The 24,226-nt window shown below is 38.7% G+C and overlaps 4 protein-coding genes across 5 annotated transcripts in view; 3 read left to right on the top strand and 1 right to left on the bottom strand.

The window, feature by feature from the left end:
* The window catches only part of SerT (Serotonin transporter), a 36,370-nt gene extending 31,971 nt beyond the window's left edge, over positions 1 to 4,399 (top strand). The window contains exons 11-13 of the mRNA XM_065488370.1: positions 113 to 313; positions 368 to 535; positions 1,062 to 4,399. Coding sequence (XP_065344442.1) covers positions 113 to 313; positions 368 to 535; positions 1,062 to 1,145 — 453 coding nt within the window. The 3' untranslated portion in view covers positions 1,146 to 4,399. The remainder of the gene's footprint in view (positions 1 to 112; positions 314 to 367; positions 536 to 1,061) is intronic.
* Positions 4,400 to 4,972: 573 nt separating this feature from the next.
* LOC135943563 (uncharacterized) lies at positions 4,973 to 12,233 on the top strand. Its single transcript, XM_065490156.1, has 3 exons — positions 4,973 to 5,157; positions 10,350 to 10,513; positions 10,769 to 12,233. The coding sequence occupies exons 2-3, from the start codon at positions 10,361 to 10,363 to the stop codon at positions 10,979 to 10,981; spliced, it is 366 nt and encodes a 121-aa protein (XP_065346228.1). The 5' UTR covers positions 4,973 to 5,157; positions 10,350 to 10,360; the 3' UTR covers positions 10,982 to 12,233.
* Positions 12,234 to 13,759: 1,526 nt separating this feature from the next.
* St4 (Sulfotransferase 4) lies at positions 13,760 to 15,909 on the top strand. The gene is made up of 8 exons (XM_065489084.1): positions 13,760 to 13,937; positions 14,299 to 14,410; positions 14,504 to 14,603; positions 14,701 to 14,896; positions 15,053 to 15,179; positions 15,234 to 15,328; positions 15,393 to 15,576; positions 15,633 to 15,909. Exons 1-8 carry the CDS (start codon positions 13,833 to 13,835, stop codon positions 15,749 to 15,751), a joined length of 1,038 nt encoding a protein of 345 aa, XP_065345156.1. The 5' UTR covers positions 13,760 to 13,832; the 3' UTR covers positions 15,752 to 15,909.
* Positions 15,910 to 15,972: 63 nt separating this feature from the next.
* LOC135942776 (uncharacterized) lies at positions 15,973 to 20,016 on the bottom strand. 2 transcript variants are annotated; one of them, XM_065489083.1, is made up of 6 exons: positions 18,208 to 20,016; positions 17,772 to 18,080; positions 17,199 to 17,720; positions 16,518 to 16,877; positions 16,405 to 16,461; positions 15,973 to 16,347 (listed from the first exon to the last, which is right to left on the bottom strand). In XM_065489083.1, exons 2-6 carry the CDS (start codon positions 18,071 to 18,073, stop codon positions 16,140 to 16,142), a joined length of 1,449 nt encoding a protein of 482 aa, XP_065345155.1. In that variant the 5' UTR covers positions 18,074 to 18,080; positions 18,208 to 20,016; the 3' UTR covers positions 15,973 to 16,139. The 2 variants fall into 2 exon arrangements, with proteins under 2 accessions (XP_065345155.1, XP_065345154.1); XM_065489082.1 differs by having other exon boundaries at positions 18,204 to 18,712.
* Between the last annotated feature and the right edge of the window lie 4,210 nt (positions 20,017 to 24,226).

Below are 24,226 nucleotides of genomic sequence, written 5' to 3'. Positions count from 1 at the left end.
GAATTTCTTCTTTTTTCAAATCCTGATACGAGTTATTTCAAAATGACTATCGTTTGGCTCGTGAAATTATAAGTTGAAATGACATTTATTGCTTTGTAATTATTTTGAACAGGGTGGTGAATATCTGGTCAATCTGCTCAACATCTACGGACCTGGAATCTCCATCTTGTTCGTGGTGTTTGTTGAGGCCGTCGGCGTTTGCTGGTTCTATGGAGTCGACAGATTTTCCTCTGACATACAGCTCATGATCGGCATTCGACCCGGCCTATTTTGGAGGCTGTGTTGGAACTGCATCAGCCCTGTTTTTATCTTAGTGAGTGTGATAACCCTTTATATTAATAAATGCTATTAAGCAATATAATTTCAGGCGATCTTCATTTTCTCATTGGTCGGTTACGAGGACTTGAAGAGCGGAGATTACGAGTACCCTCCTTGGTCCATAACTGTTGGCTGGATCCTGACAGCTTCCTCCCTGGTGTGCATTCCCGCCTACATCCTTTATTTTTTGGCCTCAACGCCGGGCACATTAAAGCAGGTAATATAACACAGCCCCGTTGCACACTGAGAAAAATCCATTAACCTGCTCTCGTCCTTTTGTGATGCGATTATTATAATCTGTTCCCTGACGCGCGCACAGTCCCAATTTGAGCGAGATGACAGCAGCAAATCTGACCAGTGTCGGGTTGGGAATTCAAGACGAGATATTTCTTCTGTGCGTCACATTTACTTTTAGTTGCAAAATGAGCATTAAAATTAACTATTACTTCCTGGTTTTGTAAATTTTTATATGTTATTTCGTTTAGTCTTTGTTTAAAACTTTTTTTTTTAAATCTCTGAGCGAATTTCAGACACTCAAAATAATTTAAAATAATCGTAACCCCAATATGTGTAAAAATTTTGGCAAAATTGTCGTTAGTTTTTTGTGTCAAAAAATAAACATCTAAAATTTCCAACCCTATACTTATCAGCAAAAATCTGAGCGCACCCCCACCCCCACCCCACTCCAGGCATGGGGGAAAGGCTTTTTGGTTAATTCGGCGTTTGTTTTTGTGTCGTGGCAGCGGCTGAGAAAAGCCATCACCCCGCAGCAAGACTCGGCCGAGCACGGCGTCAACGCCAACTCGACTTACGGCACTCACGTGTGACTTTCTGGGCCGACGGGGAAACACAATCAGCCCGCACTGCTGGGCCTTGTGCAGCCGGTGGCCGCGAGTCGGAGTTCGTTCGGCGAGTGGCTCGTTTGACTCGCTCGTCACCCTCTCATTGTCTGCCCCCCGACCCGGCGGGCAGGATCTCTCGATGGACGCGCGCGCGAATCAACCGCAGAATCCGAACATATTTCTATAACGCACTCGCTTTGGCCCAAGTGGTTTTTGTATCGATTTTAGAGTGCTTTATCGGTTTGTGTGCGCTTTCGCTGTTGCATGTTGAGCAATCCAGTAATCTCTGGCTGCTGTTGTTGAAGTGTTAATAATTAATTGATACGTTGCCTACCGTTTGAGTCATTTATCGCAAGGAAACTCTTAGGATGCTACGTTTTATTTTGTGGTGAATTGATTGTCCTCAACTAGGGAATTTTCTATTTTCATTGAACGGCGTTCACGAGATTTGGATCTCTGAAGGAATAAAATTAGGTATGAGATTTAATTTGGGCATTGCTTTCAGACCAGTTTAGTTGAATCATGATTAATTTTAAAAGGTAGACTCTATCTGAAGGGGAGAATTGAACAATGTGGCCCATTTTCTTTTCTATATAAAATTCTAATTTTAACTCTTGGCTGGGAAATAGCTAATAGCTCATTAATGGCATGAAATATTTAATAAAAATTTACTGAATGAATAATACACGGGAATTCTAACACGCAAGTGTGTAGCAAAATATTCAAATCGAAAAATATTAAAAACAGGCATTCACAATTCTACATTGGTAAGCTTCACGTCATAGAGTTACAGTTTTATTTTATAACAGTTCCGGAAATTTTAAAATACAATAAGTGAATCACAGTTGATACAAATACAGATGTTCGTCACAGTTTAGTGACACTATTTGTATTTCTAAATTAAAAAGTGGAAGATGTGGTAGGTGTGAACACATGTCTGTTTGTGAAAAAGACTTTCAGCTTTGGTTAACTATGGCAGGGATTACAAAAAATCAGAACATAATTGGGGCCTTTTTAAAAAGCTGGTTCTGAATAAATTTGTTACAATTTTATGAGCAAGAGGCAGAGAAAATCAAGCAAAAATATCATAATGCTAATTTAATCAATGTAAAAAGAGACCCATCAATCGATTTTTCTCATTTAACAGTGTCTACAAACCAAAACTTTACTAAATTGAACAATAATTTTAAAAATCAATTTTATATTAACTGCCGGTAGATATCTAAATCTAAAAATTGCCATTTAAAAAATTGACCGTGGAATTTGGTTCACATTACGACAAGCAACACAAATAAAAGAAATCCACCACCAATTGAAACATAGAATCCCAAGAGTTTCCATATCAGCACCAAAATTTTATTAGAATCCAACCAGTCCTTTTTATTTTTGGAATTCACTATTTCATTTTGTAAAGAACCAATGTATTTTCACCAGTTATTTGATTTATATTTAAATTCCACGAAAAGTATTTAATTTATAAAACGTTGAACAGAGTGCGAATAAATTTTATACCGTGAAGAAAATTTAGCCTCAGTTGGAGAATATTTAAATGTTAGAGTATAGTGCACTACGCGTCTGCTTTGTCTCCTAGGAAATGCACTCCGTTAGCGGGTCATGAAAGGATTCAACGTCATGCTGTCATGACAATATTTGTGTGCGTCATCGTTGGGTGTTTGTGTGCTTGGCCGCTCGTGTGCGTTTGCTCGTGGTCGACTGGTAAAGAAGGGATGAAAACTCAGTGACCATATACGCATGGCTCTTTTGATTGCTTTATTTTCACGCTTCACTCGGCGTACACACGACACACGCACTTGGCCTGAAAGTCCAAGTTAATTGGATTTTAATGTACACGCACAAAGTGAGAGTGGCGCGTGTGCCGCGGGATGGATGCGTTTACGTGTTATGCTCGGCCAGCGTGAGGGTCTCTGTAAAGTGTTAGATGTACTTAGATGTCCAGGAAATCAAGAATTTAAATTTAATTGGGTCGGGAAAGGGTTCATTTTTCCTCAACTCAGCTTTTCGTGCAAGATAGAGTTTCAAAAGTCGAGTTTTGACAATAAACGCAACTCGGAACAATAAGAAGCGTCGACCAATATTAACAAAAAATTTTAAAATCCACTGGAGGAACGGAAATTTTATTGATGATGTCAGTGAATTCCGATGATTACTTTTCGCACAATTCAATTTGCATTCCAGTGAGATTTGCGTGAGCAAAAATTTCCATCGATCTCCCATATTCCAATAAAATATTGCGGATTGGTTATGTTATATGTGCGTCTGAGTGACTGGTAATCTGTTTCTAATCAAAAAAATTGTTACGCAAACATAAGAGACTGTGAGGAGGTGCTCAAACAAGAGTCTTTTCATTCATGATCGACATCGGACGTGACCACAAAATATATTACATTCGAAGGACTCGAAAGTGACCGAAGAATAATCGCTTAAATACTCGCGTGTTATCAAACTGCTTGTGCGTATATCCTCAACTAATTGGTGTGTGTAGCTAGGCAATAAATTACGTACAGTCACGTTGTATAATGCTAAACTTAGCTTTAAATGGACAACCACTCGTTAATGGATTCGTGCACTGCTTCTAGCTTGTTCTTCTTTTGCTTTGTTCTTAACCCATGGATATCGTAGGCAACCGTTTTGCCACTCCGGCTCCGCGGGCTTGCATAGCTATCTGGTGAGCAGGCGTCTTAAGCACAAAACACAGATTCACAAAAAGGTGTTCAAATACCGCGCGGCAGGAAATTCTGAGTTGGAGATCGGTTATTATAATACGAACAAAATTCCACGCGTATATTAACATACATGTTGTAGATGTTAATCAGTTGGATTAAAAATAGTTCCGTTCGCGTTATAGATCAGGAAAAGCTATGCAGTTCTTTCAGGATCTGAAAAATTGTCTTGGACATTCACTAGAATTACTTGATCATTGTATTACTATAGTGTATTTATCTGTACCAAATGTATGTATCATTCGTAAAAATCTGTACTTAAATATTCACCTATTCTACACTTATACTAATAAACAATCAAATAATTCAGGTGCCTGTTTCGCTCTATTACAGCCAAATAGGGCGAAGCACAGAGAGACAAATAAAATAACCAAATACTCACTGAAAGTGTGTCGTTCTCGCGAACAACACATTCTTGCTGACAATATGTTTCTAATCGATCGCATTAATATACAATACATGTGAATGTGTGTATGGAATATAACAATTGTTAAAGTATTTGTGTCACGTGCTTCATTTCACAATTCCAGGAATTCTTCCCAACATCGATCCAAATCAATAAGATAGTGAAATTCGATTTTGTTAAGGAGCCTTTTATTTTTAGAATAGTATTAGAAGACTACAAAAGTTTTTTGAGAAGGCCAAATTTTAGAATTAAAATATCAAAAAATTGTTTCTGATACGATCATGGAAGTTCTTTTCAACAATGCTAATATATTTAATAAGTAAATACATGCATTATGTACTATTATAATTATTTTTTGTTGACATAATGATTAATTACTTCTGGTGACTGGTTGCTCGACAAATCAGGATATAAGCGGTAATTAATGCAGAAAACAACATGCAACCCAATTGGGGCGCACTGAGCACTCGGCAGCGGCGGCAAGTCAAGTCAAGAGGTGCAATGTGCTTTGGTAATCTATCTGCACGCATCGTCAAAGTCACTCGGCGATCACGTGTTAGTGCGGTGGTGAGGTTCGGCGGACGAAGCCCCAAAAGTCGGTTTGCCGACTTGCTCGCACACAGGCAGCCGCGTGGCGCGCTAGGGCTTCAACGCAGTGGCTCGTGGGCGGCTGGGGGTTGTTGTTGTCGAAGCTAATTTGCCTCCGTCCCCGTAGCCATGGCGACCTGGCCGGGGCAAAGCCGCTCGCGCCGAGGACAGCTCGCGGACTAGTCTCATTGCGCGTCAGGCAGCTCACAGGGCAGCGCCGCCGTGTCGCTACCGGACGCAACCAGCGCCGACTCTGGCAAAGGTGAGTCCGCCGGCCCACAATTATCACTTTTTCTTTATTTCGCTCCCTCCGGATGGTCTCTTTGTTTCACCCTCTTGACAGGTGGTTTCAGACAACTCCGAAAATAATTTTTCACTCTTGGATATTCACAAAGCCACTACTTTAAAATATTCTATATTTTCACTATCCGTTTTTAACTTTTTTCCAAACGAATTATTTTTAAAATGTGATTTAAAAGATCTACTTTAAAAAATACACATTCAAAATAAATTACTTCATAGCAAGTATTTTAATCTTTCGATTTACTCAGAAAAAAGGTAATGTGAAACTAGAAAACGATTAAAAAGCTTCTTAGGAATTCTAATCTGAATCCTACGGGATTGTTTTAATTAATGTTTCAGATGTAGAAAACTTCAAGATAACAAATTGTGAAGCTATTTTAGAAATCTAAGAAGATGTATTTTTAATTTTGTAGAATTAAAAATTGACAACTAGAAAATTGCAAAGCCTATATTGATCACACTCATCATGATAAATCCACAGATCTGAGATGAACAGATTTACAAATTGTTGCATAATGGCAACAAAGGCAAGAAAAGCGCTCGAGGTTGCCAAAATATTTCAATTAAAATAAAATGTAGCTCTGCCTAAATGAATTCATAAAAAATCAGTATGCTTCTACTAGACTATATTTTAAAAATCGTAAGATATCATTAAAAAACCAACGTATTACTAAATATGACCAACTACGTTTTTCCATCTACAATTAAATTCAGAGTATTTTTTGTTGATATTTAAAGGTGCTGATATATCAAAACAATACAATGCAGCTGTACAGTTGTCTTAATTTATTTTTTCCTTCCAATTAAGACAAATATCATATAAGCTCTTCCAAAATTAAACCAAAATTATTTTGAGCTGAAAAATAGCTTTAAGATAGCAAGAACGTGCAAGTATTCTGAAAAAGCGCACTTACGCACGAATATTTAGCTAATTTGAATGGTTTATAAATCATTGCATTGTATCTTGGCGTACTTATCAGAATTGCTATTACAGCAATGACATCGAAATATGTTTACCGCATTTTAAAACTAATCAAAGCAAGTCACAAAACTTAAAAAATATTTTTTATTCTATGTTTTTGTCCTATACAGGATAAATTAAACTTCATAAAATGGTCTCAGTCATCTGCATCACTTTATGTTTTCTGATTTCAAAAATTAATTAATTTTCAACCTAATTTTATTTAATTTTCATGGCTTATTGATAAAACTACGTTTTGCCATTTGCGATAAAGCTTTTACCTCGCGCCAATCAATGATAAATATGCAAAAGAAGGGCGAAGCGTAGGCAGCGGCATGATCGCATGCAAATCAAGGTGCGTTGGCTGCTTTGAGGTTCGCTGAGCAAAGAAATTGCCCCCGAAATAGACACGATGACGACCCTTGGGCTGGTTGCTCTCGCGAACATATTGATATCACCACGCGTGCCTCATGCGCGGCATAATCAACCCTGCCACGCGCGGGCGGCACGCACACCGCGCCCAAATACATCCATGTGCGGTGTGTGTTTGTTCAGAAGGAAATTGCCGACGCTGCTGCCGGCTGGCTTTGTTCAGCTCATTAGCATTCGATTTTATGCGAGCTACTGAATTTTAAGAGCGGTGCAAAGGCCAAGGCTGTCACCTTGGCAACAAAGGTTGCAAACACACACTCCTGGCCACGGCCCACGGCCAACCACCCCCGCGTACCGCAGCCGCCGGCTGGCAAATTATCGCAAATATTTGCCTCCGTCAGTGGTGCGTTTTTTACCGCCGTGTTGATCGCAGGAATGCGTGCCACTTGCTCGTAATGTGAACGTGAGCAAATCGATTTTTTTTCATTTTGATCGTGTTTGTATGACATTCCGCAGTCTGAATGAACCAGAAACGCGGACACCTCGCCGCACGACATGCCGCGATAGGCGTGAATGTAATGTCTGGTATTTACGTGCGAAAAGTTTTGTTCTTTAGAGGAATGATACGGCAAAATCAGAAAAAAATTACCGTTGCATAAAAAAAGGAAAAGAGTTAACCTCTATTAAGGGCACAAAGCTGTAAAAAGATTTCAACCAAAAAGTAAAATATGCCGTATAAAAAACAGTGATTCGTTTTAAGTTTTACTAACAGTCGTACTTTTACTTCTGCCAATTTAATTTAAGGTTTGGCTCGCTAAATATTGCAATTAAAGTTTAGAGTTTTGTGCATATCATGCGTTTGATCTAATTCAAATCGATAAAAGTTATAAACATTAACTGCCGAAAATAGCAAAGCAAATTAGAAAATAATCTTTTTGCATGACATATATACATTTTTTTGGCAACCTTACTTGCTAGTCCATTTATGGATGTAATTACTCACATGCCCAAAGTCATTACATTTACGAAGTTTCCTGTTCATTTTGTTACTGTTTAAGCCAATCAGAGGCGCAAAACTGAACCATTAGATAAGATTTTTTGTTGATGCCTAAAATAAGATTTTCATTCTTTATCAGAACAAAAAATAAAATTTAACTACGTCAATAATTTCTTCGTAGCAATATAAAATTTGCCTTTATTACGAGCAGAGAAAGAGAAAAGAGGCCATTGTTTGACTTGTCACCGCTAAGTTTCACTAACGTTGTTTGATTTATTTCGGCACGCGGTATGGCGCGCGAAAACCGCCACGTGACCAGCGCTTTCGCAGTGACCATAGAGCTTCTTTACGCACAATAACGATCTAAACACTCGTTTGTGCTTTGTCCTCCTCATTCATCGACCTTTCCCAATTGATCCGCTCTATTAATTTAATGGATTTGTTGTTGTTTCATCCAATCGATGCAATACTCGCCCAGCCAAACTGAAACTTCGAAGGGCAGAACGAGCTCCTTCTAGGAAGAATGCATTTTTTCTTTAGTGACCCAGCCTTTCAGCGGCGTTTATAAAAATTGATGCGCTTGGCACTTCCAGGCTGTTTCCGATCGGAGAAGTTTTTATAGCCTACATCGCTCATAAATGCAGCCTATTCATTTTTATTTGCGTGCAGCAGGCGCCGCGGGTATACGATGATAGAAAGCGCACTTAACTCGAGAGGTGGCGTCAAGGACTTGTCGGGATCTCCATCAATTTCATCCGTGCGACGCACAAAAAGAGGAGAAAGTAGTGCTGCTTTGTTACAGGCACACCGTTTTGTGATTGATGGCGTCCAGTCGCGACTGTTTTTGCCCGTTGCCAGCGGGCAAAACATGTGAACTTCCCACAATTAGCAACAATTACCAACACATAGGAGACAGCTCAATTTCGCCGAAGCTATAAAGGGTGTGTCCAGTGCGTTGATGAAATTGTAGCTGAATTACACAATTTATTTTTGAGAAACTATGAGAAAGTCATAAAATATATTTAAAAAAGGGTTTATTTTATTTGTGTTTGGTGGATCTTGCTGTTTTGATCCAAATTGTATTCGAGCAAGGGGTTTGAGGTGCTATATTTCAGAATCGTTTAACATTCAAACTCTCTAGACTTCACAAATTTATGCGCTGAGTGCATTAAAAACTGGCTCATTTTTTCTACAACAGAGCTACAAAAATTTGAGCCAGCAACTGTGTACATATTACGGAAAAATTATCAACCTTGTTAAACACTGAAGTTTTTTGTCTTAAGCGATCCCAAATCATTGAAAAATATATTTTTCAAGTTTTCAAGTAAAATCCACAATCATTGATTAGTAGCTAATACGACTTACAATTTTCAAATTGGAAAAAGAAGCTATAAAAAATAAAATTTTTCCACTGTTTAACTAATTGAAAAATGTGCCGGGAGAATATTAATGCTTCCAATCAAGTTATTTTTCCTCATTGACAAACTTAGTGAATTATTACCCAAACTGCCCAAAATCTTGGAAAAAATTATCACTCGCTACCTCGCTAGCCTTTTTAACATCTTTTATGATTTATCTAAAAATCCTAACGAGGTCATTTCTTTATGTTGAATTGAATAAAGAACTTAGCTTCGAGGAAAATATAACCGGGATTTCAATTAAGCATTATCTTAAATATATTTTTGTCAAACACAATTGCTAGTATCCGATGGTCTGATAAAGTTGGTGTTTATTATGTATTGACATCGAATTCAGAATAAAATAATCCAGATGAGGCAAATAGCTTTCAATGGAGCAAAAAACCCGGCGTCTGTCTTGTCCAGAGATAAAAAAAGGTCCAATTTCATTCGATTGCCAGGAGACACGAACTGTCGTGATTGCGCACACGAGACCGTGTGTGCACGTGTTTCGTTGCTTGATCCCACGGCGAGATGCAATTTCAGTTCAGCCACCACTGCTGAGGGATAGTTGCCATTGTTTTGGTTAATAAACTCGCGCTTTGTGACCTGCTCACTCATCGGGTTGAATTAACCACCCGCCAGAGTTAATCGGCGCGTGCAAGTAGGAGCGAACAAAACATGTGCCCGAGCTAAATAAAACCCAGACGATAGGATTTGTTGATTGGGAAACTGCATCATGCAACCACTGCCTTTTCAAACGCGACAACCTGTGGGGAATTGACAATGAGAATTGTTCTTCTAGGTAATGCTAATGCGTCAATTCACCTCATTCATGGGACTTTCAAATTCTGCGCAGTTTTTTGGAGTGTAATAGAACTAAAAAATCATGTGAGCCTGTATTTAGATTAGAAATGAAGAAAAAATTTACCTAGAATTTTCTTGAAATAGCTACCCGTTTAATTTGCCGAATACGATATGATCTGAAGCTTCGGGATTCCTGCCACATTTTGGACAAAATTTTGACCTTTATGATCATAAAAAATAGTCTTTGGACAGCGGTGTTTTTTAATAAAATATGATAGTAAAATAGTTGAGATTAAAGATCATTTTTCTCCAGCTTCGTTGTACGATCAACGGATTACAGCAAAATTAACTTTTTACGAATTTTACCTTTGTCTAAGTGATTAATTCTTTTTTCAAAAATTATAGTCTAAATCAGTTAAAGAGAGATCACTTTAAAACTGATTCATGGTGGATTTATTAAAGATAAATTTTCAGTTGATGTTTACAGAATTTAAAGGGTTAATATCGATAAATTTAAATTGCAGGGAAAATATTATTGTTAACAGGATTAATTTTGTAACTTTTATCGCCACAGTTTCTTGTCTTGCTAAATAAGGGGTATATGGATGTGTTTTCAGAGACTGGCGGGATGAAGCAGAAGCAGGCGGGTGCAGAGCTATTGGCACCGCCGAGTGCCCATGAGCTGGTGCCGCCGTCATCTGCCATTAGCATCTCACAGGGTGGACAGAATAGAAAGAAACCCCACATTCTGCCACCCATAGCAGACAGGCGGGTTGCGTCGGTGAGTCTCTTTTCCTTAAAAATAAAAAAAAAGATAATTTAAAACCGCACTCACCCCATTTGAACTTTGAACCATTCAGTTAAATTTAAAAAATATTAATTTTTGCAATACTTTCCCATAAAAATATTAAATAATTTTTCGTAATTTGTATAAATTACTATATTTCAGAAAATATTTTCCCGATTTATATTCCCATATGAAGGAACTCCAATTGCTTTGGGGGAAATTTGAATCCATATTTTCGTCATGTTCTAGATGGAGTGGCCGCCCCGCGGCAGTCCTCCGCCCTCGTGGCGGCGTCCGAGCATCGACGAGATGCTGCAAGGCGGCAGCGACCGGCCGTCCGTGTGCGTCAGCCACTGTCCCGACCAGCAGGACGAGGCTGGCCAGAACAACAACCTGAAGAGCACCCTGGGCCCCAACAAGTACGCTCCATTGGATCCCATCAAAAAGAAGACTGCGCAGTAAAATCAAACTGGGGGCAAGAAAATTAAATCCACGCCGCGTTTCGCTGCATCGCAAATTTTTTTCTCCTCGAAATATGCTGTTTTTGTTATATTATTTGGTTCGTGAAAGTTATACTAGGCCCAAGTTGTATAATTTTCTGACCAAATATGATTGCGTTTTCCAACCAAACCTCTCTTCCAGTCGACAGGAGATGATCCTCAGACAAGAGTGTAATTTTTGGTTTGTTTATTGAAGCTAATTGCGCTTTGATTGCTTTAGGTATTTGCATACAATATGCGCCAGATAACATTAAAACTATTCTATCAAGTGTTTGCATGCGTATTCCGTAGGCATGTGTTGGCTACTTAATCAAACGCTACTGTTGAAGGAATGGCTGTAAGATTTTTGTGTTGATCGCAGCTCGAATTTGCTGAATATTATTGATTGTTAGCTTTTCGGTGTGAACTCATTGTTCTTCGTAAGGGGGCGAACCAGAAAAAGCGGCCTTTAGTGCTGAAGTGACATATAACGATTGAATGTAAACACTGCAGGTAACGTATTGTATAGTGTTAGCGAAATGGATGTGTATTCATTTAGAGTTTAGCTTTATTGGAGCCATTTGTTGCCTTTGTTATATTACACATTGGCTTCAAATATCTTTGAGCAGAATCATCAATCTAGTTTTAACTCTCATAGTCATAGAGTGCCGTAATTTCCCCTCGTACTATATTTTAGGTCCAGATTTCACAAACTTATAAGTGGTTATGCCCATATTATAAAATAAATAATCACTTTGCTGTTTATCTCAACCGATGGCCATTAACTAATTTTACGTTTAAATATGCATCACTATTTAATCATCTTAGTTTCTAAAAATATTTTGGCGTCACACAACAAACTTATTTAAACATGATTAAGTTTGTTGTTTCGCGTTCTACTTGAAATATCGATTCATGTGTATTCATATTATTAAAACGAACAAAAAATATATATATCATATATTATCTAAATATGTACCTTTCTGTAATGTGCAAGATCATTAAGCAACTTTGCTAAATTTGATATGTAATTACGAACTGTGTATTACCGTATATACCTTCTATCTGAATTTTGTTTATTATTAGTCTGGCGATTTGAGAAACGTGGTGTTGCAGACACTGACGCCAATGGTCTGTACTCGAAAGAAAATAAATTTAACTTTTTGACTGTAGACATTTACTAGATGGAACTTTTAAAGGATAAATAAAAAATACGTGTAGCAGAATGTAACAAATTTTGTGTCTTTTCATGAATAACCAAAGAAACAGGAAGAGAAACCGTAGCAAGATCCGTCATTTGAAAGCGTGGCAAATTGATATTGAATTACATTTATACACGCCTACTACCTGGGTTTAATTTAGCAGGCATTCATTTTACGCTTTGCTTTACACAATCAGCGTCCAAATATTGTGCGCTCGCCATGGCAACAAGTGTGTGATGTGCACGCCAGCAAAGGTTTAACTACGCCGTGAACTCCTCGTGTCACATATTTTACTTTATTTTACGTTTCCATTTTATCTTTCATTATTTCTAAAAATAGACGCGAAATTGCGTATACCTGATGAAATAAATACGCTGTTTTGAGAAATATACGCTCTTAATAATCATAAATTTTTAAACTTTTTTACTTCTATGAATCTGAATATCAGATTTCTGAGAAGGAAAAGTTGAAACTAATTAGAAAATTATCCAGGGACTGCAATAAGCTATAAATATAAACATGCTAAGGCGGGAGGAATCGATAACTCTGTCATTCCTCATCCCCTATAGAAGCTGCGACAGTGTGCAACAATCCGCCATCGCACCACATCTGTAATACCCCAATGCTATTGTAGCAGGTATAAAAATAAATTTTCGCAATACATATACCCCCCAATGGTTTTCAAAAGGAGTCTGCTAGATAACTGATGAATGGAAAAAATATGCAAGCACGTGTTCTGCAGAGATGCTTGTTCTTGCGATTCACATTATGATCATTTAATTTAATGCTAAATAAATACAAACACACAAATCAGAAGAATTGTGATCCTAAAATATCTTCATGACTGTTTGTTTCAGTGGTATTTCTCATCATCTAAACGTATTTAATTTTAAGAAATGACGACTTGGATTGGGAATTTTGACGGTATTTCTGCATAAGGGATATTTTGTAGAGTTCGTGTTGGTCTCTTTTAATAGGTCAAGACGGGCTGAGAGTCCATATAAACGGGTATTTCTAGCCAATTTGACAAGAAATAAGCAGAACATCGCGTTGTTAGGTTCATATTATAGACGCGAGCTCTTAAAAAAATTAGTTAGATTCAAACAAGTAATTTATTTTTTAATTACGTTGGAATATCTGTCATTCCACTATAGCCAGTGGACAGCTGATTGAAAACAAAATCGAAAATACACAAAAATCATGTAATGGGAAAATAATTTTATTGGTATTTCCTAAATAAACCAAATTTTTGATTTAGTTTGAATTGGATTTATAGAGGTTTTAAACAGATTGAAATGCATTTCTCAGTCCCAACTCGTGGTTATTTGGTGCATATATCAATGTGTTTGATGCTATAGGCACGGAATTAATAGACATGAATGTCAATGAGTAAAAACAACAGCTTGAGAAGGCGAGTCCGTCATAGAAACGTGTCGTGCAAAGGTGCCGAAAAGAGGCCTGGCACCAAAAGTGATGTGTCAGGCTGGCACAATGAGCTGCCCTCCTCCGCGGCTGCTGCTTTCACCGAAATTCTTTAATACCTCGCGGCCGTGTCTTTGCGCCTTCCAGAAGAGCAGACACCTCTAGAGCTCCGAGGAGCGAGCATTTTCACGCAGCACTCGGCCCGTCAGAATGGAAGCGAACGCCAACCTGCCCTTTGAGGTGAAGCCCGTGGATCCCGAAATAAACGCCCAACTGCTGTCCGACTTCACTGGAGAGCGCACTGGCTTTGTCCAGGTAGGCGAGCTATTTTCGGACTACACGCGTGTTTAGCCGCATGAAACAATCAAAGGGGCCAGGCTAAATTTATTTGGCTTATCCGGGTGATCGGCAAATCAATTTGACCGGGTGCTGGAAGTGACAAGCGGCGGGCACACGTGACTGCCGTTTTGTTTTAATTGCCAATCGCTTGCTGCTGTAGAATGTATTTCGGTCTGGCTGACCGACTAAGCAAGCGCGCTTCTTAATTGGAATTTAAGACAAAGTTGTGTGCCTGCCGTGTTAATTAAAACAGCCTAGCACTGCTGTTCCTGGTGTTGAGTAAATATTCAGTTGAAAACACGATCGATCCAAATAATAAATATTTCATTTCCTCCAGATTGGCCCCAAGAAATGGTTTCTTCCTGCCAAGTATCAGGAGCATGCTGCTCATTTCTACAACTTTAAATTGCGTCCAGATGATATTTGGGTTGTCACATATCCAAGATCAGGTATTTTTTGTTTATATTTTCCTATAATTTACATTTAAATTTTGAGTGAAAAAAAGACTGCTGCGATGTAATGATATTTATTTGATTGAAAAGGCACTACTTGGACTCAGGAGTTAGTGTGGCTGGTGGCGAATGACCTGGATTACGAAACGGCCAATAAGATTCCTCAGGTTGAACGGTTCCCCTTTTTAGAGTGAGTACGTGATTCTCCTAATATTTGTGCTGACTGCTATTCATATAAAAACATGACGTTGAGACCGTCATCCTCTCTGAAAATGTTTGCTCCGCAGGTTTAATATTTTCGTCCACGAAGAGGTTAAGGCAGAGATAAAAGCCTTGAACGAAGGAGACCCTTACAAGCAAGAGCTAGTGGAGATCATTAGCCAACCGGCGTATCTGGCTCTGGAGGAGCACAAGGGCCGGCGCTTTATAAAGACGCACTTGCCGTTCAGCCTGCTGCCGCCCCATTTACTTGATACCTGCAAGGTAGGTATTTTTTTCCAAATGCGTATGAGAGAAAAATAATGAAGTCACAGCAGGGGAGGAAGAGGATAAAAATAGAAACGAACTTTTCCTCTTACGCAAATAACATTAAATAATATACAATGATGAGCACCTAGCCAGTTTTCTAAATTTAACCAGGTTGTGTATGTGGCTCGCAATCCGAAAGACGTCGCCGTCTCTTTTTACCACCTCAACAGACTGATCAAAACTCAGGGATACACAGGTGACTTCAAAAAATACTGGGATTACTTTGAGCGAAACCTACGTACGATGAATTTTACAAAAAAAATAGCAGATTAATAGTAATAAAAATATTCAGACCCATGGACGCCTTACTGGTCTCACATTGAAGAAGGCTGGAGCAGGCGGCACCACCCAAATTTGCTTTTCCAGTTTTACGAAGACATGAACATGGTAAAATAAATTTGTACAAAACAATAGCAATAAGTTCAAAACATATATTCCCTCTAAAAACCAGAGTTTGACTAGTACGATTCGAAGCATGACATCATTCCTCGGAAAGACACTGTCGGAGGAGCAGATTGAAGGCCTGGCAGATCACTTGGACATCAGAAATTTCCGCAACAATTCAGCAGTCAATTACGACATTGTCAGGGAGGTAGGAATGCTGAACAGTGGAGAGCCAGCGTTTATCCGCAGAGGTAATAATGCCAAATATATAGGTAACACAAAAAACCAATTGTTTGTCTATTTGCAGGAAAAGTTGGCGACTGGCACGCTGAATTTGACGAAGAGCTCAACCAACGCGCTGACAAATGGATCGAAGAGAATTTGCAAAAAACTGATATCACATTTCCCGTAAAGTTTCAGAAATAAAGTTTTAAACATTTTTTGTCCTCATGGATATATTTATTTTGGCATATTGTTTGTGCTGCGTATTTTGAAAACACGATTACAACTTGATATGGATTTCCTGTAAATAGTTCCACACTGTTGCTAGGTTTGTGCTTCAATAAAAACAATGCTCATTGTCATTTACTGGAAGCTTAAATAATTCAACGGAAAGAAGAAAGAGAGATCAAAGTCGTGCTAAAAGCTACTTGGAGTACATCTTTGTTCCATAAATAACTTTTTCATCACACGTTGCAATATACGGATATCACATCAGCTGCTTTTTAAAGCAAGAAGCTGCCAGCTTTAAAACCTTTTCGACTAATTTGCTGAGGTTAAAATACGAGTATTAAGCATGGGAGCCGAGACCAGATTACAGGGACAAATTTGATTTGAAAATATTTCCACCAATATCTTGCGTGAAAAGCATCAAAGGAGGTTTGGTTTTGTCAGGAATATTCGACCGAGGAACTACAAAGAGAAGCCTACTTTGGCTGAATGTCCAGAAGTTACATACCAGTTGGGCGTCACCCTCTCTTATCTCAATTACTTTCAGTCCAAGGGAGGATTTCAGAGTCCAGCTAAAAGAGGAAATTGTAATCTTAATATACACTCGTAAGATGAATTTATTTAAATACCTTTCTGAGTCAAAAGAAATGACACCAGTTTTGGACATCTTCTCGTCAATCATCCATCTGAAGATTTGAAAAATTAGTTTGATCTTTTAAGACATAATTATTAGTTTTTATACTTGTGGAATGCCAGGATGTAAGCACAACTTTGCGTAAAGTAGATTTGGTCCCTGCAGTCCATCAGCAGTAGGTTGTTGGAGCTGCTGCGGGACTTCTTCAGGCCAAACATCTGCTTCTGCTCGATTTTGGGCTCCACGTTGGTGATGCAGTCCACTTTGAGATTTACCGTGAAGTCGACCACGTGATGAGCCGGAGGAGTTATTGCTGTGTCTTGAGTCTCGTCAGGACTGAAAATCAGGTCCATTCGATCGAAGCCGCGGCCCATGATGCCTTTTTTGGTGTGGCCGAGATCGAAAGTGTGACAGAGCTCGTGCAGAACGGCTCCAAGCGTTGTTGAGTAACATCCACCATAGGTACCTCTAAACAACAAAATAATACACAATATAAGAATTAAAATTTAAGTTTAATAATTATAACACCATATATTAAAATTTTATTTGTTAAAACATAAATATTATTCGTTATTAAAAGAATATGAATTATTTTATTAGTTGTGTTTTAAATATAGTTTTTTTTAAATTTAGGACTTACGTTAAGTTTTGCCAAAATAGTGCGTTCATTTTAAATGTTTTTTTTACTATGAATACTTGTCTCAGTCAATGTAGGTAAAATTAATAAGCTTAAATTCAAGAACTGCTTTAACACCGTTCAGTACAAATCTTTCATGATCCTTTCAGTACCTGTAGCCACTGTCATCCATTAGAAGCTGTTGATCAACTTCTGTTGTGTCCCCAAAGCAAAGGTTCACATCTTCCAGGTGTCTGGGCCAAGTGTGGAGACACCCGGTGCCAAAAATAGCGAGGCCACCTCCTCCTAGGGCAGCGTGACCTTTCGTAAGGGCAAGGATGTCATCGTGCATCAACCCTTGACTCTGTTCAGCCCCTTCGTATCTAGTGCAGGAGAGAAAAGCCACGAATTTTCTGCTTCTAGCTTCTTCGGCGCCCCATTTCGTGACGAGATCTCGACCGTAGTGGGACCACAGCTCGTCCTGCGACATTTTCTGCGCCTCCTCCAGCGTCAGGCTGCTGCTGTGGACGACGGGGTCGCAGTCGATGCTGAAGGTGCGTCTGCCCAGGCCTTGCTCCCACAGCTTTTCAGCCACGACTGACTGTAACAGTTGAACGCCGAGTTTGATCCGCGCCAGGGCCGCTTCCAATGAGCAGTCAACGCCTTCAGGGCCCTGGAAGGTTCCGTCGTGGCCACTGGAATTATAAATTCTTCAGCAGGAGTTAAGAAAATAAATATTTATTTACCTAGAGACAATGTAAACAGGGGTAACCACAAATTTTCTCGCTTGAGGTTCGAATTTCAGATCCAAATCAACAGAAGCGGACTCAAAGATCAGCTCAATGTTGTTCATTCCTTCCTCCAGCAACAAAAGAATCTTAAATTTACCATTCACCACGGGCCAGTCGTGGTTGCTGGTGCTCATTTTGGCGGTAATCACACCGCTGGCCCTTCCTGAGGGCTCGATGACCTGACCCTTGATCATCACCAAAGGGTACGAGAGCACCTCGCTGTTGTTGAGGTTCGAGATTTTGATCGACGAGTGCATCACGGATCTGTGTTATAACATTCAAATTAATACCTTTTAACGATAGCAAAATTGAGATTCGATAATAATTATATTATTATTTGCCTTATATTTCAAATCAACGCTAAAAATGAAGAAATCATTAATTTACCTGCCTGCTACAGTGTTGTCTATAAGTTTGGTTGCCGTTTGAAGTCGTGGCAGCTCGCAGCTGAATAAATATTAGTTAAAATGGAAATGATGTGCGAATTTCCATCCCAGCGATTTTCCAAACAAAAACAGCTGCAGTGCTCTTGCTCTAGTAATCATTCTGAGCAGTTTTAGCTCCACCTCCTCGGCCAGGCGCTGCGAGTTCCGTGTGCAGCACCGAGAGGGCTCCTTCTGTGACATTTTCAATATTTTTTCCAATTTTTTTCCAATTTTATATCCCTTTAGGTGTAAGTTACAACCATATTTGGAAAATGTGTATTAAATTAAAAAAAAATGTTCTCGGCTAGCACAAGTTTGGCCTTTTAGGTTGATAATTTTATTTTTTCTAATTGATTTTCTAGTGATTATAAAAAAATTCTGAATTTTCTTTTTATCTAATAAAAGGATGTACAAAATAACTATAAATTGAAATAATGGCTATATGAACCGAATTTTCTAAAAAAATGTCATATAATTAAGAAAAAATAGAAAAAGCCTGTAGAAAATTTCAACAATTTTTCAGATTTTTTAGCCAAGAAATTATGCACTCTGAGAAGCATTGGTTGAACTCATAACAACTCCATACACATGTGGATTGTTTTGTTCTATCATGCAGGAACTGCTAAAAAATTAAACGTAACGTAATGGCTAAGCTCTGAGTGGAGTTACGAAAATTCAAATTTAATGAAATGTCTTAGTTGAAAATTTCTTTCTTTAATAATTTTATTCTTTCAAAAGGTACAAACATATCATATTCCAGTTCCTTCAAAGATCAACTTTTGTCCAAAATTAAACCATATTTATAACAAATAAATTGCGAAGCGAGTCCTTTACATGGCTATGCTGAATTGACAAAGAATGCAATTTTTGCGAAATTTAAAAAAAATATATCAAAAGTAGCGTTTGCTGTACAGCTCAATGCTTCATCTATACTCAGCCTTAAAAACAAAATTCAAATTGCTTTTGATACCCCCGTCTAAGCCACTATTTTGCTATTAACTGACGAGCTTGATATTTGATTCTGCAAAACACCTGATCAAAGACGCCACTGCTCTACAAAAATTATCGAAATACCCTGGAATTAAGATTTTCCCACTTTTCTCCCCAGTTCCCACCCCTTTGATCATAAAAGCGTGGGAAAGGGTTTGAAGGAATTCGGGTTTTTTATTTAGATATATTAGAGACCCCAAGAAGCTCACCACAATGCGAGAATAAAGCAGTTTGTTGAAGAACAAGACCCCCACCACAAAAAGGTATGCATTTATTGAAGGTGCGAGTGTGAATAAAACTAAATGTCATGGGGGATGTGCCGTTCTGACAGTTTTTTATAGTGGCATTAAAATTCAGATGGCTAAAAGTAAATCCACCCCAAGGTTTGCTAGAAGGTGCAACGGTATAAAAGAAATTATTATTCTTTTTATTAACAAGGATTCTCTGTATACAATTTTATGCTTGTCAATAAAAACTTGAGGGATGTTGCGGTTTAATTTCTACCTGCTCTTCTCCCCTAAGGCATTTTTGCTCACAATTGGGTACGAATCATTTACAACAACGAAAGACAGAAAACGCAGTCTTTCCAGCCAGAACCGTTTGTTTTTTCTCATCTAGCGTCAAAATGCTGTAGGGATGGTAACTAGTCAAAAGTAAAAATATTCGAGCATACAAACAATTGAAAGGAAGCAAACTCAATTAATCAGACAGTGTATGTAGTGCTTGTTTGAAAATCACTTGAAATTAAACTTGAGAAACTCTCCGAAACTATACTGGAGAGCGAAAACATACATGTCTCTAGACCCAAGGTTTAACGCCCCTGAAAAAACACTCACGCTGGCTGGAAGCGGGGCTGCTGGCATTGCCCCCAAAAACTCGATATTGAATAAGCGCAGGTTCACGATCGCACTCACGCACTTCATGAATGAGCTCATACGTTCATCCGTTTTTTATTTGTAATTTATCAACATGTTGTTTTGCTTGTGTAACAGTTCATCTAAATTAAAATATCTTGTACAAATGGCCCTTCAGTGGGCTGGGTCTCTGTGCGGCCTGGCGCGCCCATGTTATCCGTTCGCGGTGTTATTGGGACCCGAGTTTCAGCATTCGTGCTAGTGCAGTGCGCGCCCTTCCCGGTCCTCGGACAGGGATAAAAAGTGCAAAAAATCTTGCATTTTTAACAAAAGTGACCGTCCCTTCTTCCTTCGTCATTGTAAAGTTAAACATTGCGTGATTGGAGAGGTCAAATGTCCCTCTCTTGAAGCGTAAAAATGTTTTGTTAGTCGTATGTCGCATATGTTTTGTGTTCATTCAACGGTCAATGCACCCTGTATAACGTACATTAAAAAGTTGAAAACACAAGAACACAAAATGCTCACAGGGAGGCACACAGGCACAAATCTTTGGCAAGTCAATTTATTCCAGAGCAAAATGTTTGGGTTCGTCGAACCCTAAATCCCCCTACTCCCTATAGCATTCAGCGGGGATGCTTGACGTATCTCGTTTTATTTATTGCTAAGCAACATGCGTGTTTGCCCCAGCAACATCACATGGCCGATGTTTGTGATATTTTAAAGCTAGAATGGAGGTGTATTTTTCAAAGTTGACTTTCAGAAGCGAATTATCAAGTTTTGGTTAATTTTCTCGATGACAATTCAATTTTATTTTACTTAAACGTAATGCCTTGAATGTTTCATTTGCAACTTTGTGTATGTGTTGGCGTTCTGATAATTGTCTTAAAAAGTCTAATTATTTATGTAACTTGCAAAAAATATAAAAAGCGTTCTTGCTTAAAGCCCATATTTTCCTTTCAATCTCTCACATTAATTCCAGCACCATTCTACATTATTTGGGAAATTATAAGAATTGCATGATACGCTTTTCTGTCTGGAGATTGACACTGATGAGTGTAATATTAACCACCTGAAACATGTTATTCTAGTTAGGTTGCTTGCAAAAACTAATAGGATCCATAATGTTTGCGCTTACATGTAAATGTTCGGAGATTTTTAAATTTTCGCCGTATAGTTAGTGTTGATTAGAATGCTTCTCAGATGAGTGCGTGTATTTCAAACCTTATGATAAATCTTTCATCGAATAATTTTGCAACTTTAAAAGTATACCAAGATTAATAACAACATTTGTTGGCGACATCTAGTAAATTGAGAATAATTTTACTAGAATTGAATAACTTGGCAAAATGAAATAGTTTTAGCGTTAGTCATGTTGAATTTTTACATATTTCTTAACCAGCAGTTCATGTTTTTCTGTGAACCTGCTAACAAATAATATAATTCAAATCTACGTGTAAAGAAAACTTTTGGTCAGATGCTGCTTCTAAGACGCAGTTTTTTTAAACTTCTCGTGGAGCATTCAAACAAACTGATACAGAGTGTTGTATGTTTATGTTTCAATTCAGTGTGGGCAATGCCAATGCCTGATGCTCATTTTTAATATTATAAATGGTTACAGTAAATCGTTTAAGAAGAGAAATTACTACGTGATGATAAAGGAAACAAGGAAAATTCAGTGTGTAACCATTAAAGTGCACTATAAGTTCAGCGATTTTAGTTTCCTCGAGTCCTCAACAATTCTTCGTGTCGATGACCGATTAAATTTTCGAATAGCTCTCAGAAAAGGATGTTGTGCGTCTGGGCCGAGTCAATGAATTAGAGACACGTCAAGTTCATCAACCTTTGACGACGACGAAAATTGACGTTTGCTAAATGATATTTTGATTATCTATCTCGCACCGATAAAAAAACTTGAGGTGTACGCACTGTGGGTTGAACAACCTCGGTGAAATGGTAGACTCGCTGGGCGTCTGTAATATTATTGTTTGCGAAAACAATTTGCCAATCCATGACATTCTTTAGTTTTAAAAGAAATATATACGCAAACGCGCAAATGCATAAGAATGCTAATTGGCATGCGAGCGGGCGTCTCTATGCCAAGTGCAACTACCTGCGCGCGCGAGAGTCAAAGGGACGCGTTCAGTGGCCGGCGCGGCGCGGCTCGTCTCCGTGGCGATGGCAAAATGACAAGAAGTCGAGTTGCGACACGCCGATTGCATTGTGACATGAATAATTAAAAATCGCAACGTTTCTGCTAAACGCCGTGAAAAGAGCTGCCGCGTTTTTCCAGCAAAGGAGTTATTAATCATGTGCGCGGAAAACCTGTGGCGTGCGTGCAGAGGCAATTTCGAGCTGCTTCATTTTGCGACACTTTTGCTCTAAAAGGAAAAGCGATTTTTCTCCGCACGGGATTTCAAAATGAGCAGTGCCTCATCAGCAGGAAAAAATCGTGCAGGTCAACGCATGGCAGCGGAAACGAGAGGCGAAAATAAAAGCCACTCTTGTGTGTATTGTATAAGACGCCGATGTGCGCCATCAGCACCCATTTCTGTAATTTAATAGAATTAAAAACATATTAAATTTCGCGTTCGCTGCAAAGACGCGAGCGTGCGCTGATCTTGACATTGGAAGCGCGCGGTGCGACGTCCAGCTCGTCGCCGCACAGCACGAACCTCACATCGCACTGCATTTTAATATTCGTCATCGGCGTAAAAAGAGAAGCTTGAGTGTGAGTGTCGCTCGGTATATTGATGCATGCCGGCGTCGGCAAGAAAAAGCCGGCAATTATTTTGCAATCTACTCCCAAGCACATTTTGTCAGCAAATCTATGAGCCGCAAAGTGCGCAGCAATTTTAAAAATTCGCACTTTTAGTTACACCGCTTCTTCTGGAACAAAAAATCCTTAACAGCCAGAAAATTTTAGTCAGTCAAGTAAACGGAATGGTTATTGTCCAATAAACCAATGAACTATAACCGGTGTTATTATTTCCAGAGAAAGCTGTTAAAGGCTATTTCGTTAACAAAATGACTTTACATTTTTAAGATCATACGTTTTCTTTATCATAGTCCGCTAGGGATGCTACCAATGAATGAGTTAGAGAAAGTTATAAAGGGCTGAATCGAGGTATTTCTGGCCATTTAAATTATATTAAATTTCCTAAAAGAGAGAATTTGAGATATTTTTCATAGTTTAAAAGACTTATTATCATAAAAAATATATGAAGCATATCGCAGACACATTTTTTACACATTTTAATATGAAAGTAAATTATATTCTTCTCCTTCAAAAATATTTGACTCTCATTCATTTCATTTAGTCGTTTATAGAGCAGACTTTAGCAGACTCTTGAGCTTAAAAGGTACGATAAATTTTGGTGTAAAATAGAATTTTATTGTCGAGACAGTTTATGTTTTATTTATTTACTGTCAACATAATTTGTTAAATCCAAGCTCTCTCTCATAAAATAGGGCGCACTGTAAACACAGGAACTGGTCGAGTTATTAAATAACTCTTAGCTTACGAGCACGAATTCTTGTTGTTCCATTCACTTAATTAAAAGAATGCAACAAACCGCCTCGAGTGATAATTCTCTTTTTCCAAGATAATATACTGTCTCTCCATATTATCTTTCCATAAAAAAAACTGAAATTTGTTAGCGATCTGTCACATGCGTCCGTTTTAAATAATTTAAAAAATAAAAAAGCCTGGACCATTTTTGTGTGGTCCGCGGGTTAGGCGCCAGCGAGGTAAAGGGCAGCAGAGCTCAAGTGTCATACGTCATACGCGAGAGCACGCACACACATGTCATCCTCCTACAATCAATCTCATTTAGCGGAACGTTTGCTTGCGCGTGTTGCGTTGCGTCCATCCTTTGTGCCCCCGCGCACACTCAGAAATCAGGTCAAAAATCTTTAGCAACAGAGCGCAATCAATTAATTCAGAAAAATAATCATGCCCGGCTATTTGCATTGGAAATCGGTGCTGCGTGTGTCCGTCCGTGGAGGAAATAACCCCGCGTGCACTTCTCTGTCGCACATGCAGCCGCAGCATTCGTATGTTGTGCTTTTATATAACTCGCGTGCAATCCATTAGCGGGCAGTTGTGACTGCGCGCGATAAGAGTTATGTAAGTTCAAGGATG

Source organism: Cloeon dipterum, chromosome 4, assembly GCF_949628265.1.
Source record: "Cloeon dipterum chromosome 4, ieCloDipt1.1, whole genome shotgun sequence".
NCBI classification, from domain to species: domain Eukaryota; kingdom Metazoa; phylum Arthropoda; class Insecta; order Ephemeroptera; family Baetidae; genus Cloeon; species Cloeon dipterum.
Note: the sequence above shows the minus strand (reverse complement) of the source record. Positions and strands in the feature narration are given on the sequence as shown.